The 12,281-nt window shown below is 36.1% G+C and overlaps 1 protein-coding gene across 8 annotated transcripts; it reads left to right on the top strand.

Annotated features, from left to right (window-relative positions):
* The first annotated feature begins 704 nt into the window (after positions 1-704).
* LOC107810095 (protein INVOLVED IN DE NOVO 2-like) lies at positions 705-11,296 on the top strand. Of its 8 annotated transcripts, none has more exons than XR_012697938.1 (10): positions 705-936; positions 2,635-5,258; positions 5,340-5,521; positions 6,073-6,162; positions 6,267-6,545; positions 6,923-7,132; positions 8,264-8,531; positions 8,798-8,940; positions 9,035-9,114; positions 11,048-11,296. XR_012697938.1 is itself a non-coding variant. In XM_075227780.1 (8 exons), exons 2-7 carry the CDS (start codon positions 2,678-2,680, stop codon positions 8,489-8,491), a joined length of 3,570 nt encoding a protein of 1,189 aa, XP_075083881.1. In that variant the 5' UTR covers positions 705-936; positions 2,635-2,677; the 3' UTR covers positions 8,492-8,531; positions 8,798-9,028. The 8 variants fall into 8 exon arrangements, 3 of the variants coding, with proteins under 3 accessions (XP_075083881.1, XP_075083880.1, XP_016490319.2); XR_012697936.1 differs by lacking the exon at positions 11,048-11,296 and adding an exon at positions 9,443-9,860 and having other exon boundaries at positions 8,802-8,940; XR_012697935.1 differs by lacking the exon at positions 11,048-11,296 and adding an exon at positions 9,443-9,860.
* Positions 11,297-12,281: the final 985 nt, after the last annotated feature.

Here is a 12,281-nt window from a genome sequence, read left to right as displayed (position 1 = left end):
TTTTTGATTGTTTTACACATATTAAGGAATTCACCTTTTATCATTAATTAACAATAAAATTGATCATATTGAACTTAATTTATTCATTGGAAGTACAACAAATACTCATAGACTCTTTACTCCAAAAGCTAACTTAGAAAAAAAGAAGTTAATTCCTTCATGATATCTGAAAAAATAAAATATTGTGGACCGCAATTTTTTTTTAATTAAAATTGACAAGAGGAAGTAATTTGTTCATATATTAAGAAGAATTTAACTTCTTTTTTTCAAAGTTGCCCTTGGAGTAAAGAGCGAGCCAATTGGTTTTGTGGCTTTTTACAAACTAATTTTTAGTTTTATGACCCTACCTCTTTTTTTAAATATGAAAGTTTTTTTTTACACACAAGAGATCTAAAAAGATCATTTTCTTAATTTTAAAATTGTAAAGAGGCATGCTGTACAAATAGCACGTAAAGAGCCTAGAAGTATTTGTTATAATTTTAATGAATAAATTAATGTTAATACGGTTAATTTTATTATGTATTATTTCTAAAAGATAATTTTTTTAATGTATTAAAATAACAAAAAATCAATTAAAGTGGAGGGAGTATTAGTCTTAATTTATTCTCCTAAAACTAGATTTGAAAAGGACGAAGTAAGTTTTTTTTTTTCGAAGTATATATAATACAGTATATATATTCATACTGAGACAGCAGTCAGCAGTTGTACCCACTGCTTATATGTTGTGTCCACTGCATGTTTCCCATTTTCGTCTACAGCTCATCTCTGCTCATCAAACCCATTTCAATTGCTCAATTACTCCCCTTTTAATTCTATTTACCACAAATTCGTTTGATTCCAGTTCCTTTTTTTTCTTTTTTCAAGAAAATTTGCTCTGTAACTTTTTTGCCCATTGAAGCTTAGTGGGAAAATTCAATCAAGTCAATGGACAAAGAGGTATCTATTTTCTTTCAGCTCGTTTTGTGAGTTTTCAAGTTTTTAGTTGTAATGTACCTGAGAATTACTGCTGATCTATCCAATTTAACTCTAATATGTATGAATAGGATGGATTTTGTTAATATTTTTAATAGGTGCTTAATTAACTGAGGAAAGATAAGGAAATTGATTAATAACATCATGCTTCATTATGTTTAATATGTGCTCAGTAAATTGAGGAAAGTCAGTTAAATTGGATAATTATTGCTTCATTGTGTTTCACTTCCTTGCATAGTAAAATATAGCTTCCACATGCTCCATTTTCTTTTCCATGTTGTAGTCTTGTTAGAGATTTATATGCCAGTAGAAAATGTAAAGAATTTTTAGTGTTACATCAGAGGCGGACACGAAATTTGAACTTTAAGAGTTCGAGATCGGGATTCTACCATATTTCATTTGATTTGTTGGGTTCGAAATATATTATTTGTATTTATTTAATGAACTTTTAACATATATACCAAGTCTGAGTCAAAGCTACTGGGTTAGAAATGATCCCATAATATGTGCTCTACATCCTCCCTAGTGTTACAACAACAACAACCTAGTGGATTCCCACAAGTGGGGTCTGGGGAGGGTAGTATGTACGCAGCCTTAATCCTACCCTGAGAGGGCAGAGAGACTGTTTCCAATAAACCCTCAGCTTAAGAAAATCCTCCCCTATGTTACATAACCTAAATTTTACTTATTGGTTTGGGACGGGTTTAAATGGAGCGACATGGACAATGAGAATTCATACCGACGGCACTGATTAGCTTGGGATTGAGGTGTAGTATGTGGTATTACGAGGCTATCGCCCAATTTAACTAGTCTTATTTGAGTCTTGTCATAGATTAGTTGGTTTAATTCACTTCCATAGCATTACTCATAGGATTTTTTTACATTTGTAGTAACCAAAGTTGATAAAATACTTTTTTGGGGGAAAAGATTTATATGGGAAACGAGAACATCCCATAACAATATGTGTTTGCACAATGTCTTGGTCCTATCCACAACTACAAGAGCTCACTGTTAAATTTTAGGTTGCCGCATGGATATGTATGGTAGAAACCCCTAAAGGGCACCTAATTAATTTGTTTTTGAAAGAATAATGCCTGTGATCATTACACGGTACAGCTACAGTTAAGGTTATTGGTTTTCAGCACTAGTGGCAGTGATGAGAATTGAGAAGTGCTGCATAGGAAAGTGCAGGGTCATGGTCTTGTTGTCACATGCTTTCTAACTGAGTTATAGCTTCTTGTTCTCCTATCAATGAGCCATCCATTACCAATCGTCAAGATGAAAATTTCAGAATAAACAATTAGCAGACATGAGAAATTGAATGCTATAGTCACTTGTTAACTAACACAAGAAATGCATTGTTAATGCTTCCTTTTGTCAATGATCATTGATGGTTCTCTCTCTCTCTCTCTCTCTCTCTCTCTCTCTCTCTCTCTCTCTCTCTCTCTCTCTCTCTCTCTCTCTCTCTCTCTCACACACACACACACACACACACACACTCGCTCTGTGTGTACATGTATATATTGTGGTTAATTCGGATCTTCTCAGTCAGACTGTTGCTTTTGGGGTTGAAATCATACTTAATTGAAAATTCTCTTATTAAGTATGTTAATGATTCTGGTTTTGACTGACAATTGATGAGCTATGCCTTTTGATATCTAGGTGCCATTCTCATAAGTTCAAATCTAGCAAGAAGGATTGGTGAATGGAGCATTGTTATGGAGAAGATGCTGATATAACTGAATCAGAGATTGAAGATTATAAAGAAAAATCATATGAAGAGTTGAGGTGTGGAAATCAATCTTTTAAGATATCAGATGTGGCTTACACTTGTCCCTATTGTCAAGAGAAAAGCGGGCGGCACCTTTTCTATGAAGATCTCTTGCAGCATGCAAGTGGAATAGGAAAGTCTAAGATACGAACTGCAAGAGATAGGGCCAACCATCTTGCATTGGCCAAGTATTTAGAAAATGATGTAGCAGGTGCTGCTATTCCATCAAAATCTAATAAAGAGTTGAACAGTGGAAATCACTCTTTTAGGAAATCAGATGTAGTTTTTGCTTGCCCCTATTGTCCAGAGACAAGAAAAAGAGGTTTTTCTTATAAGGATCTGTTGCAACATGCAAATGGAATAGGAAGCTCAAACTCTACGAAGCGAACTGCAAGAGATACGGCGAACCATCTTGCATTAGCCAAGCGCTTGGAAAATAATGTAGCAGGTTCTGCCAGTTCAGCAAAATATTATGAAGACTCGAGGAGTGGAAATCACTCTCCTAAGATATCAAATATGGCTTTTGCTTGTCCCTATTGTCCGGAGACAAGAGAAAGAGTTTTTTCTTATAAGGATCTCTTGCAGCATGCAAATGGAATAGGAAGCTCTAACTCTTTGAAGCGAACTGCAAGAGATAAGGTGAACCATCTTGCATTAGCCAAGCGCTTGGAAAAAGATGTAGCCGGTTCTGCCAGTTCATCAAAATCTTATGAAGAGTCGAGGAATGTAAATCACTCTTTTAAGCTATCAAATATGACTTTTGCTTGCCCCTACTGTCCAGAGACAAGAAACAGAGATTTTTCGTACAAAGATCTCTTTCAGCATGTATATTCAGTGGGAAACTGTAACTCTATAACGCGAACAGCAAGTGATAAGGCCAACCATCTTGCATTGGCCAAGTCCATGGAAAATGATTTAGCAGGTGCAGCTGGTCCATCAAAATCTTATGAGGAGATGAAGACTGGAAATCACTCTCTTAAGATACCAGATATGGCTTTTGCTCGTGCCTATTGTCCAGAGAGGAGAAACAGAGAATTTTTATACAAGGATCTCTTGCAGCATGCGAGTGGAGTAAGAAATGGTAACTCTAAGAAGCGAACTGCAAGAGATAGTGCCAACCATCTTCCATTGGTCAAGCACTTGGATAGTGATGTAGCAGGTCCATTGAAAGCTTATGAAGAGTTGGAGAGCGGGAAACAATCTTTTAACATATCAGAAAGGACTTTTGCTTGTGCCTATTGTTCAGATACAAGAAACAGAGATTTTTCGTACAAAGATCTCTTGCAGCATGCAGTAGGAGTAGGAAGCTGTGACTCTAAGAAACGAACGGCAAGAGATAAGGCCAACCATCTTGCCTTGGCCAAGCACTTGCAAAATTTTGCCACATATTTGGAAAATGATGTAGCAAGTGCTCCCAGTACATCAATATCTTATGAAAAAATGAAGAGTAATCACTCTTTTAACAATTCAGATGTCGCTTTTGCTTGCCCCTATTGTCCAGAGACTAGAAACAAAGATTTTTCATATAAGGATCTCTTGCAGCATGCTGGTGGAGTAGGAAGCTGTAACTCTAAGAAGCGAACTGCAAGAGATAAGGCTAACCATCTTGCATTGGCCAAGTACTTGGCAAGTGATGTAGCAGGCAGTGCTAGTTCATCAATACCTTATGAAAAGTTGAAGAGTGGAAATTACTCGTTGAACATACCAGCTGTGGCTTACACTTTTGCCTATTGTCCAAAGAAAAGAAAGCGAGAATTTATGTATAAGGATCTCATGTTCCATGTGAGGGAAGTTGGAAGCTGTAGCTCCAACAAGCGAACTGCAATAGATAAAGCTAACCATCTTACATTGGCCAAGTACTTCGAAAATGATGTAGTACTTGCTGCCAGTCCATCAAAACCTGATACTCTAGGTGATCCTCAGGTTGATACTCTTGCAGATTATGACCGTGCTGAGATATTTGTATGGCCGTGGATTGCAGTTGTTGTGAATCTTCCCACTGAATTTAAGGATGGACGCTATGTAGGAGAAAGTGGTTCCAATCTGAAGGATCAGTTGATAAGGAGAGGTTTCAATCCAACACGAGTGCGCACTCTATGGAATGACCTAGGCCATTCTGGAATTGCTCTTGTTGAATTCAAGAAAGATTGGTCTGGGTTCAGTAATGCCATATTATTTGAGAAGGCCTATGAGGCCGATTATCATGGTAAGAAGGATTGGGAAGTCAGTAATGGCAAAAAGCCTGATCTTTATGCTTGGATAGCTCGAGCTGATGATTATCAGGCTACTAATGTTGTTGGTGAAAAGCTCCAGAAATTTGGAGACCTTAGAACCCTTCCTAATATCATGGAAGAAGAATCTCGGAAGACTCGTAAGCTTGTTTCTAGTTTGACCAATGCCATTGAAATCAAGAAGTTGAACTTAAAGATGATAGAGGACAAATATAAGGAGACTTCCCAGTCTGTCGAACAGTTGATTGTGGTGAATGCTAAACTTCGTCAATCATACAATGAAGGTTTGTGATTGCATATGCGTCCTATTAGGAACTCAGGATACTGTGTATTTGATGGCCTAACATGCTTGTTTGTATGATTAGAAATAAAAAAGATCCAGTCAAGTTCACGCGATCATTTCCAGCAGACATTTATTAATCATGAAAAGTTAAAATTACAATTGGAAACTCAAAAAAAGGAGCTTGAACTCCGACATACAGAATTGCAGAAACGTGAGGCCCAAAATGAAAGTGATAGGAAAAAAATGTCCGAAGATCTTGAACAGGTATACTGCTACTTGCTTAACTGTTTCTATGCTGAATCTGATTTTAGTTTGATCTATCATTTGCAAAAATTAAAGGGGACAGAAGAGTACATGACCTTCTTTCCTTGTCAAACCATAATAAGCATTAAGTTTTACACGAAGGCTGAAAACTTAGGTGATGGCTTGATCTCATAGACATGGATGTGCTAGTTGAAACTTTCTCGAAATATTCTAGTTATTGTTCACAGCATGGAGTTAGAACCAATGCATGCATGGTTATACCAATTGTTTGAACGTTCAAATATACACTGCAAACTAGGTCATTTTCTTCGCAATCTTTTTCTTTATTTTCTACTTTCCACTTCTCGTACTCTAAGAGTAATAGGCGGGCACTGTTCTTTCATGTATGCTTTTCTTTGTTTATTTGCATCTTAATTGAAAAAAATGCTTTCTAGAGAAGCACCTGTGATGGAATTTTTTGGAGCGTCACCTAAGGAACCAAGCACCCTTACGTGCCTACCTTTAGTTGAATTGAAAATAGTTATCATGAAGTCTTATTGTTGTTCCTCCAGAATGCTATCCTAAAAACCTCCCTTAGTGCTGCGATTGAAGAGCAACGGAATGTTGATGAAAAAGTACCGAAAATGGCAGAAGAACTGAAGGTCTGGTTTTCAGGTTCCTCTTTTGCTTGTTACTGACATTATCTTGATTGTTAAGTTCCCATGATATATAAAAAATCACTAAGGTGCCATTTTGCTGTCTGCAGAAACAAAAGGAGGAACTCCATAAGAGAATTATTAAGCTTGAGAAACAACTTGTCACGAAACAAGCAGGAGAAATAGAAGTGGAGCGATTGCGAGTGACTATGAAGCAGATTGAAGAAGAGGCCAATCAGGAAGTTCTGCAAAAAGTTGACACACTGCTTAAAGATTTAAGAGAAAAGGAAGAAAAATATGAAGATTTAGTGGCTTTGAACCAAACCTTGATTGTGAAGGAACGAAAGAGCAATGATGAGCTGCAGGAAGCACTTAAAGAATTGGTTAATGTATGTCAAATAATCTGGTTTCATTATACATTGTTGATAGTGTCTATCTATAGCAATTATATTCATATTTATTAAAAAAGAAGAAGACTGTTAATAGCATATTGTAGCGTGCTTTTGAGGATTTGGGTGGGGGGGGGGGGGTGAGCTCCTCGGTCTACCTGATGATACATGCTGATTATACCACTAGCCCAAAATGGTTTAAAGATCTACTTTTTAATCTTTGACAGGGTAGTAAATTGGATTTTTTTTGTTCCTTTTTTCTTCAGTTTTTGTTTTTCTTTCTGGTTCAAAATCTCTTTTTGGGGGTTGAGGAGTTTGGGTGGCTTCAGCATTTGATAAACAAGATTTGAGGAACTGACAATTTAATTTCTCAATAGGGCTTGAAAGAATTACCTAGAAATGGTCCTATTGGTGTTAAGAGGATGGGAGAGCTCGACAGCAGACCGTTTCTTGAAGCAATGAAGAGGAGATATAATGAGGTAGAAGCAGAGGAGATAGCTTCTGAGTTGTGCTCGTTGTGGGAGGAGTACCTTAGAGACCCTGAATGGCATCCCATTAAAGTCATTTCCATAAATGGGAAACATCAGGTATGCTTTTCTTCTGGTTCATGGCGTCGAGTCTTTTACTAAGTACGAAGACAAGAAATGGATTGGCTTCCATTTGTTTTAGTTTCTACCACAGATGTATACGTTGGAATGCTGATCATTTGTGATAATTTATTGGATTTACTTGACCAGTGTAATGTGACCTATTTTGTAGACACTGCATAGCTGGAGTATGCTGTGTGTCTTCTCTTGCTTCTGTTGCAGTCTGTTTGAAACTTGATTTTTAGTTTCTTTTTCCCTCAACGGTGGCATAAATATATAGGCTACTATTGGAAATTGTTGGAAATTGTGCATACCAATTTGTCAAAAATCTGTGATTCAATATTAATCTGTGCACATAGCGGGAGCTTAGTGCACCGGGCTGCCCTCCTCCTTCCTGTGATTCAATACTGATAACAGATGGATTATATTGCACCATTGATGTGAAAAGGTTGACAAGAGTGGGTTGCTCTAGTGGTAAGCACCCTCCACTTCCGACCAAGAGGTTGTGAGTTCGAGTCACCCCAAGAGCAAGGTGGGGAGTTCTTGGAAGGAGGGAGCCGAGGGTCTATCGGAAACAGCCTCTCTAGCCCAGGGCAGGGGTAAGGTCTGCGTACACACTACCCTCCCCAGACCCCACTAGTGGGATTATACTGGGTTGTTGTTGTTATTGTTGATGTGAAAAGGTTAATCAGTCATTGGTATTGATTTAGGAAGATTTAATGTAATTAGCATCCAGGTTTCTATGAATACACTTTAACATTCTAAACAGCTTTGCTGCAGAACTGTCTGCATTTTATCTCTACCTAGTGTTTTCAGTTTTGTGTGGTCAACAGGGGTTGTCTGGTTCTGTGACAAATAGGAATCGCCTGATTATCCAACCAGTGCTGTTAGACTCCAGTTTGTAGCTTTTGTCTAGGTTGTGCGAATCAGGTTGTAATAGTTGATTTAAAGATATATATGAATATATTCGTAGGCTTGAATACACAAGAATGTAGATTGTATGCATTTGTTACTTTCTGAATAGAATCAATTAGCGGAATGAACAAAACACACTTCACTGGATCTACTATTCACCAGTCTTTTCTATACTGGAAGTTTTACATATTAAAAGTACTGTTAATGCTGTTTCAGGCTGTAATTGATGATGAAGATGAAAAACTGAAAGGCTTGAAGAAAACTTACGGTGAGGAAGTGTATAAAGCTGTTACAACTGCTTTGACTGAGATTAATGTATATAACCCAAGTGGAGGATACATCATCTGTGAGCTGTGGAATTATGACGTTGCTGAGAAAGCTACTTTACAGGAGGGAGTTACTGTGTTACTGAACCTATGGAAAAAGAAAATGACACTCGACTGAACTTTGGATGCTTCATTGTGCTTCTCCTAACGTTCTTTAGGTACCACCTTTCACCTGCTATAAAATATTCATCGGTAACAGCACAATCTGAGGGATGAGTTCGAACACAAAAAGAAGAGGACATGGTAATATCGAGAATAGACAAAAAGAAAATGATTATAACAGAATATCTGAGTTAGATATATTAATCATCTTCATATGCATTTGTTTCCCAACTGAAACTCTGTTTTTTTCTGGATTTTCTTTTATGTATAAATTTTGTCTTCTATGGTAATAATTTTCATGATGCTTCAACTCTCTGCTTAGACAGAACCTCATGTGAAATCACATTCCATTCGAGCTCCTTTATTTGCATTAGGAATGAAATCCTTCGCTGTGCTTTGGCCTCCAATTTAAGGGAAATGTTTTCTCAGATAAATGTAGAATAGGCTGGTTTTCTTTTAGTGAAGGTTAGTGCAGCTTCACACTTACATTGTCATGTAAAGTTGCATTTCATCTTGACAAGTTATAAGAGGAGCGCAAACATGTCATTGATCTATCCAGGGACAGACAATTAAAGTGGAGAATTGAAAACTATGGAGCGTAAGCTGGGGAGAAGGACAAGCTCGAGCAGCTTAAAGCAGGTGAGTTGTTTTTTAAATTTAAGTGCGTTACGCTTGATTTGTAGATAGATTAGATGAATTTGAATAGAGATGCCGCAGCACTATAGTTCTTGTTGCTGGTGGTGCTCAATATAGTTGTTTCAATACTGTGGATGACTTTTCATTCGACAAAGTATAGCTTAGCTTATTGGTTTTTGATCAAGCACGAAATGCATTCTTGAAGGCAAAGATTATGTGAAGAAGATTTGGAGTATTTGAGTTGATTGATAATTAATCAAAATTGATAGAGTAGCATAATTTCAAGGCATCTACATAGCTGTCTTTGACATTTTGTTTCATAAAATAACAGTCAGATGACCTATTGGTAGAAAATGTAGCAGAGAAGAAGACAACCAAGAAACAAACTAAAATCCTGAAAAATAGATATTAAAGCACCAGCCAAAGAGTTGAGCAAGAATGATCAACAACATTGAAGCCAATACATTCCATAGTTGCGATTGGAAGAGAGAGAGAGACATAAATCTTATCTTCTTAGTTCTTAAAATTTCTGTTAAATTTGTTCAATAGCATAGAGTTCTGGTGAGAAATCAAACATTTTCAAACTACCTTAGCAATAGAGAGGTACTATCATTTTTGTTCTTACAATTTCTATATTATTTTAGTCTTGTTAGAGATTTATATGTCAGTAAGATATGTAGAGAACCTTCTTTTTTTAATATTTGATTCAGAGGTGATCAAATGGATCATTAGCCGATCACAACAAGAAAGGCTTCTTTTTGTTATTGTTTATTTTTATATAGTAGCAATGAATCACTTAGGGAAAACTTTGGTATAAAAGTTGGAAGAAAGGCTGCAACCAGTAATTCTCTAGTCAACAATGGTTTACATAATGCTTTTCTTGATATTTCTGGAATTGTTAGGCATTAGCAATATTAATTGCAAAGTGCATCTTTTATCTCCTTCAAGTCCATGCAATTTACTCTTTAAACTCTATTCATTCTACTTTTACATTATATCTCGCATAAAATAGTACATAAATTCTCGCATATTATTTAATACGGCCAGCTACGAGTAGATTCGTTATCACTCTCCATCTTTTAGATTTGTTTTGCTTTAATGAATATTAAATAAATACAGTAAGATTATATGTTTGATAGAATCCCTAAGGGATCAAACTAAAGTTTACTGAATTATTATTAAGGAAAAAATTCACTTAAGAACAACTGGACTCCCTACTTTTCAATTTTATAGCCCATATTTCAATTTACAACCAAGTAGCCCAAAAATAATAGGCTAAGATTCAACATTCAACTCCAATATGTTCTCAAAATTACTATTTAATTTTAAAAAAAGATTGTTCAAGCTTTTAAGTTAATTTTCGAATCAGTAATTGTGACTCAAATATTAGTTTAACAAACCAAATCCATTTGGGTGGTGAAAATTAGATTTTTAACAACCTTAAATATGTGGGTTTAAATTTCGAATTTGATTTTGTGAGAAATTTGGAGTGGGTGTTATTTAGACTTGTTAGAAATAGTATAAGGAGGTTGTATATAAATTTTGAAGTCATTTAATGGAGATTTGGACTGGTTTTGAACAAGAATTACAACTGAAAATCGTGGTAGAAGTTCGTCTACAGACACTTGTATAAAGGTATATAAAAGTGTATAAAATGTGTTTATACACTCATTTACACTATTATACATAATTATACAAAAAACTGACTTCGTTTTCTTCCTTGCATATTTTCTGAAATTTAATCCAAAACTTGCTCAAATCTACTCCAAAACACTTCAAATTTAAATTTTGACCTCCTTTTGATATTTTCAATCAATTGGAACAATACCCAATCCAAACAACTAACAAACTAAAAAAATCCTATTTTCGAAAGCAAAGCTTTGAATGGCCTTCAATTGTGGACTTGTACTCTTCAATTTTCTTACATTGCAACCAGGGGATACAGAGGGAGAAGCAATAATGGCGGATGGCCCCTTGAAGCATATGTAGAAGATGTGAAAAGAAGAGAGAGTGAAAGCAATGGTTGTGAGAACACAGATTTAACTCTGTAGCTTTTAGAAGCAATGATTGTAGGAACACAAATTTTGAGTTTGCTAGTGCTTTCAAAATATGTACAATATGGACTAGGTCGGGTAAAATTTAAAAAATAGGCCATTTTTTGTTATGGTGTGCAATCACGTGTATTTTCTTGTAATTCTTTCTTTAGTTTTCAACTATAATGTAAATAATTTTAAGTTATTTGACAAACTGATATAAGTACTTAACTACAAATATTTTGATCTTACTGTATTTATCTTGTGCTCAACACGAATCTACAACCACTAGTACAACAAGAAGTAACTTTCACAGTAAATACAATATTGTAACATGAAAAGTGTTTACCCTTAAAACGGATAACAATTAAATTTATACGCAGTTTTAAGAATATGTGAACTGATTCAACACAAATAATCAAGAATGTTAGATAAATGAGTTTAAAATGAAATGAATAAGAGAACCATTCATGATGTTACGGTCGGACTCGAATTTAAGCTAAACAGTAGCTATGTCCTCGATCGAACCCTTAACTCGAAGCCAATTGTGTATGAAGAACAACGACAAAATAAGAACTTTGAAATAGCTAAAAAGCAGAAAAGTGACTTTGTATTTTTTGGTTTGCGTGTTACAATGTGTCATATTGAATAAAAAACTTTCCCTTTATATAGTAGGAGAATTTCATCCCTAGTACAATTCTAAAAAAGGTAAAAATTCTCTTTTCTCGTCAATTACTGATCCGCTACCTACATCGGACGAGATCTACGATGTGATATTCTGTGGGGTGCGGATATCATGGCCCTCTGTTAGTCGTGTGCAACCGTTGCCATGCTTTCCGAGGTCTCAGAGCTTGTTCTGGGTTCGAGGAGTGTTGTCTTATCAGGTCCGGTGGCGAGCACTCCGTTCGGGCCTCAGTAATGGAAGTCCCCAGCTTCGATTTCGTTCCCATATAGTCATATCCTTTCTTCGTTTGACCCACCAATAAATCGAGGTGTGTGTTAGCCCCGGTTTCACCCGTATACATATAGTCCTTTCGTTTCTCAAAGAGTAGATTTGCCAAAACGATGGAAAACGATAGATGAACCTCGGTTCCTTCCTTCATACGTTACAACTGAGATGACGGATAAGCCGAAACG

Source organism: Nicotiana tabacum, chromosome 13 (genome assembly GCF_000715075.1).
Source record: "Nicotiana tabacum cultivar K326 chromosome 13, ASM71507v2, whole genome shotgun sequence".
Taxonomy (NCBI): Eukaryota; Viridiplantae; Streptophyta; class Magnoliopsida; order Solanales; family Solanaceae; genus Nicotiana; species Nicotiana tabacum.
The sequence above is the reverse complement of the archived record's forward strand: the minus strand, read 5'-3'. Positions and strand labels throughout refer to the sequence as shown.